The sequence below is a fragment of the Centroberyx affinis genome, unplaced genomic scaffold, assembly GCF_046629955.1.
Source record: "Centroberyx affinis isolate AG114_WGS23_722 - 3 ecotype Tasmania unplaced genomic scaffold, CSIRO-AGI_Caff_v1 ptg003051l_1, whole genome shotgun sequence".
Classification (NCBI taxonomy): domain Eukaryota; kingdom Metazoa; phylum Chordata; class Actinopteri; order Beryciformes; family Berycidae; genus Centroberyx; species Centroberyx affinis.
In genome coordinates this window covers 17,669-22,500 of record NW_027281139.1, presented here as the reverse complement: position 1 = coordinate 22,500, position 4,832 = coordinate 17,669, and the positions used below count along the sequence as shown (strand labels likewise).

Genomic DNA, 4,832 nt, shown 5'->3' with positions numbered 1-4,832 from the left:
AAGTACAGTACTTGAGTAAATGCACTTCGTTACGTTCCACCTCTGCTGCACATAATCAAAAAGACGAAACCTAAAACAATTCACCTATATTTTTATAAATTTTAGTTTTAAATGTTCAGTTTTAGTTTTATCACAATGTCTAGTTTTGATTTTCTATTAATCGACTAATCTTTTCAGCACCAGTCACCTTTGGCCATTCAGTGTTATTTTGAAAATGCAGCACTGTCCAAAAGTTTGTCAAACTCCAATCAGCAGTGTTACTGATACGCCCCGCCTTAGGCTAATCTGTGTGTGGTGTGTGTGTGTGTGTGTGTGTGTGTGTGTGTGTGTGTGTGTGTGTGTGTGTGTGTGTGTGTGTGTGTGTGTGTGTGTGTGTGTGTGTGTGCAGGCCCTGGAGCGTAACTGGAAGTCGATCAGGGAGGAGGCTCTGGCTGTGATGGACCAGAAGACCGGACTGTTTGTACCAGAGGAGGAAAACCTCCGAGAGAAGGGAGAGTGGGGCCAATACACACTGTGGCAGCAAGGTGCACACACACACACACACACACACACACACACACACACATTGAGAGAGATGTTGCTCTTGAGCAGGGATTATTGGGTTACTGTTTGACTGTGTGTGTGTGTGTGTGTGTGTGTGTGTGTGTGTGAAGGGAGGAAGGCTGGAGATGCCTGTCGCAGCGTCCCCAAGACCTGCTCAATCCTGGAGAGATATCCTGAAGCTACCGGCTGCAAGAGAGGACAGGTACACACACACACCCACACACACACACACACACACACACACACACACACACATATTTCTGGACAGGTACCCTAAAGCTGTATCTGCTGTAAGATGTGTCAATATGAGGATTTCAGGATTTCATTGCAAAATATTCACTTTGGCGTAAAAAAAAAAATTCGACCTGAAATGTATTAGTGCACATTTAAAAACAGCAGATGGGTTATTATACTTAAAACAGAACTATTTTGAAAGTAAAGGTCTTAAAATGACTTAATAGTTTTAATAGTAGCCGGTAATGTGGTTGTTTAGTAGGACTAGGTGTCAGTTTTTTACAGATTTGATGTTTGTATGAGTGATAATCTGTAAGTAAGTAAAATGTTATTTATATAGCACATTTCCTACACAGGGAAACTCAGTGTGCTTCACATAAAAACAAAACTTAAACGAGGAAAATAGTACAAATTGTGCAGATACACATACTGTACATACACAATGTACAGTATGTGTATCTGCACAATTTGTACTATTTTCCTCGTTTAAGTACTGTATATACATTCACACATTGGAAGAAGGAAAAAAACTCACAGGCTTTAGAAGACAGGGACGTTTTGAGTCGTCTTGTAAAATCTGTGTGTGAGCAGTTGGTTGCTTATAATCTGCTTATGTTTCCTTTTTTTTGTGTGTGTGTGTGTGTGTGTGTGTGTGTGTGTGTGTGTGTGTGTGTGTGTGTGTGCAGATCAAGTTCTCGGTCATGCACCCTGGTACTCATGTGTGGCCTCACACCGGACCGACCAACTGCAGGCTGAGGATGCACCTGGGCCTGGTCGTCCCGAAGCAGGGCTGCAGGATCCGCTGCACCAACCAGACCAGGTGCTCATCACTCCTCTTCCTCTTCCTCCTCCTCTCCTCTCCTCTCCTCTCCTCTCCTCTCCTCTCCTCTCCTCTCCTCTCCTCTCATCCTCCTCTCCTTCTCCTCTCCTCTCCTCTCTTATTCCTCCTCTCCTTCTCCCCTCCTCTCTTATTCCTCCTCTCCTTCTCCTCCTCTCCTCTCCTCTCCTCTCCTCTCCCCTCCTATCCTCTCTTCCTCCTCTCATCCTCCTCTCCTTCTCCTCTCCTCTCCTCTCTTATTCCTCCTCTCCTTCTCCCCTCCTCTCCTCTCTTATTCCTCCTCTCCTTCTCCTCTCCTCTCCTATCCTATCCTCTCCCCTCCTATCCTCTCATCCTCCTCTCCTCTCCTCTCCTACCCTCTCCCCTCCTCTCCTCCTCTTTTCCTCATCTCCTTCTCCCCTCCTCTCCTCTCTTATTCCTCCTCTCCTTCTCCCCTCCTCTCCTCTCTTATTCCTCCTCTCCTTCTCCTCCTCTCCTCTCCTCCTCTCCTCTGCTATTTGTCAGTCTTGCTTATCCAGATCATTCTCCACACTTCGTCTTGACTGAACCCATTGTTGACAGTGCAGAAACACAGTTGGGGTTAGGATCAGGGTTAGAAAGCAACCAATCACTATCGTGGTGGGCGGGGCCCATGACCCGGTGTCAGGAGGGAATGTTGTGGAACTGGCATGACAACATTAGCACTAGTTAAAGTAAACTTGCTGGATGGCTAGCTTCATTATAGTTGTGCGTTGTCAGGGGATTTTAAAAGAGGGAACAGGAAGGAGAGGGAGCCGGCCAAAAATCACCATTGCCAATTGGAGGATTATCCAAGCAGCCAGCATCCACTAAGATAGACTATCTATCTGTTGACTACTTCCTCCTCTCTCTCCTCTCCTCTGCTCCTCCTCTCCCCTGCTCCTCTGCTCCTCCTCTCCTCTCCTTCCTCTCCCCTGCTCCTCTGCTCCTCCTCTCCTCTCCTTCCTCTCCTCTGCTCCTCCTCTCCTCTGCTGCTCTTCTCCTCTCCCTCCTCTCCCCTGCTCCTCCTCTCCTCTTCTTCCTCTCCTCTGCTCCTCCTCTTCTCTCCTTCCTTCCTCTCCTCTCCCTCTTCTCCTCTGCTCCTTCCTCTCCCCTGCTCCTCCTCTCTTCTCCTTCCTCTCCTCTGCTCTTCTTCTCCCCTGCTCCTCCTCTCCTTTCCGTCCTCTCCCCTGCTCCTCTGCTCCTCCTCTCCTCTCCTTCCTCTTCTCTGCTCCTCCTCTCCTCTGCTCCTCCTCTCCCCTGCTCCTCCTCTCCTCTCCTTCCTCTCCCTCCTCTCCTCTCCTCTACTCTTCCTCTCCCCTGCTCCTTCTCTCCTCTGCTCCTCCTCTCTTCTCCTCTCCTTCCTTCTCCCCTGTATTTCTCCTCGTACGTCTTCCTAACCTCTCTCTCCTTCCTCCTCCTCCTGTTTCTGCTCCTCAGGGAGTGGGAGGAGGGCAAAGTCCTGATCTTCGACGACTCCTTCGAGCACGAGGTGTGGCAGGACGCCGGCAGCTACCGCCTCATCTTCATCGTGGACGTCTGGCACCCGGAGCTGACGGCCCACCAGCGCCAGACCCTGTCCCCCATCTAGACCACAGACCGACCCACAGACAGACCGACCAACAGACAGACAGACAGACAGACAGTCAACAGACAGACAGACAGAGGGACTGCTGAGGACACACTACCTCGAACCAGCAGACAGATCGACACACGGTTGGATTTCTAGAAGTCCAGTAAGTCTGCAGACTGCCGATAACCAGCAGACAGACTGATCGACTGACTGATCGACTGACTTGTAAACTGCTCAAAATATTCACTGACCGATTGTGTTTTCCACTGAAAGACTTCTAAACAGAATCTGGGAAGAATCACAACGCAAAAATTCGACCGACTCACTGACTTGTTTTTTTTTTTTCTGTGGATAAACTACTAAAACTCCCGACTTGACTGCCTCAAGTTTTCCGGTGAGAGACTTCTGCTGAACAGACCCGTGGCAGGACCGCTCCATCAGACATCAGACGGAAATGGAAAAAAAAACAGAGAATGTGTGTTTTTTTTCCCCTGGGTAATACTACTGAGTGGCCAACCTTTCACCAAAACTAAGAAACCTTCCCCAGAGAGACTCGCTGAAGACGCCGGGTTCACGTAGATCCGATCCGCTAGCCCCGGGCTGCGGAAGCAACGCACGCGACAACGCAAAACTGCAACGCAAGAACGCAAAATGTGTCGTCCGGAATCTGTAGCGCGGCGCTAATGTCTGCTGAAAAATCACACAGTTTCAGGTAGGGATGCTGAATGAAACAACTAAATGAACAACTACCAACGAAGAAGTAACTTCCTGTGTAAACTGGCTCATCTGACTAATGTACCTTCTTCATTTCTTCTTTTTTTTTGGCGGCAATATATAAAAATACACATTCATCCACAGAACATGTATAGGTCGATCATTCCCATTCAAATCAATGTTCCTGGACGGTCGGAGCGGCGGCCATCTTGCTGTGACCCGTTGGACTAGCTTCTGTATAAAGAGACTCACAGCAAGTCACTGAGCTGAGAGGTTTTACAGCAAGAACCAAAGCAGCTTCTCTGTCTCCTTGCTGCCATGGATTGCTAACATGCTAATGTTGACTAGAAGAGCTAGAGAGAGAAGTACACTAAGTAAACTAAGAAAAACAACATCCTTTTTTTTCAGCTTGACCACCGTGCATTTTAGAGTTTAGTTTTCATTTTGTATTAATTATGTACGATAAGAAGGAAATACAAGATATAAGGAAAGAATATATATATTCAAAAAAGAAAAAACAGTACAGAAAGAAATTTGCAAACCTTAAGCAAAAAGTGGGCTACATGTTTCTTAAGCATCTAATGTGGTTCTGCATCCCAATGTCCCAAGTTCTGCTCAACAGATCCCCCTTAATTATGTATTAGGAGTAATATCCACTGGGTTTTTAAAAGGTTTCATAAGACCAAGGGTGGTGAAACTGTTAAACCCACAGAGCAGCGATATGCTGACAGAGCATGAAACTCTGAAAAGTTTAAGGTTCAGCACAATTGCAAGAAGAATTTAATTTCAAAACACTTTCTTTATTTTTGGCAATAAAAATCATTAGTGTTCTTCTGCATAGTATATACAGCTCTGGAAATAATTAAGAGACCACTGCAAAATTATCAGTTTCTCTGGTTTTACTATTTATAGGTATGTGTTTGAGTAAAAAGA

General features: G+C 46.6%; 1 protein-coding gene across 1 annotated transcript in view; it reads left to right on the top strand.

Moving 5' to 3' along the window:
- unm_hu7910 (un-named hu7910) overlaps nucleotides 1-3,203 on the top strand; it is a 17,531-nt gene extending 14,328 nt beyond the window's left edge. Inside the window, exons 17-20 of the mRNA XM_071537459.1 lie at nucleotides 389-524; nucleotides 654-745; nucleotides 1,464-1,597; nucleotides 3,053-3,203. Of these exons, the coding sequence (XP_071393560.1) occupies nucleotides 389-524; nucleotides 654-745; nucleotides 1,464-1,597; nucleotides 3,053-3,203 (513 nt within the window). The remainder of the gene's footprint in view (nucleotides 1-388; nucleotides 525-653; nucleotides 746-1,463; nucleotides 1,598-3,052) is intronic.
- The last annotated feature ends 1,629 nt before the right edge of the window (nucleotides 3,204-4,832 follow it).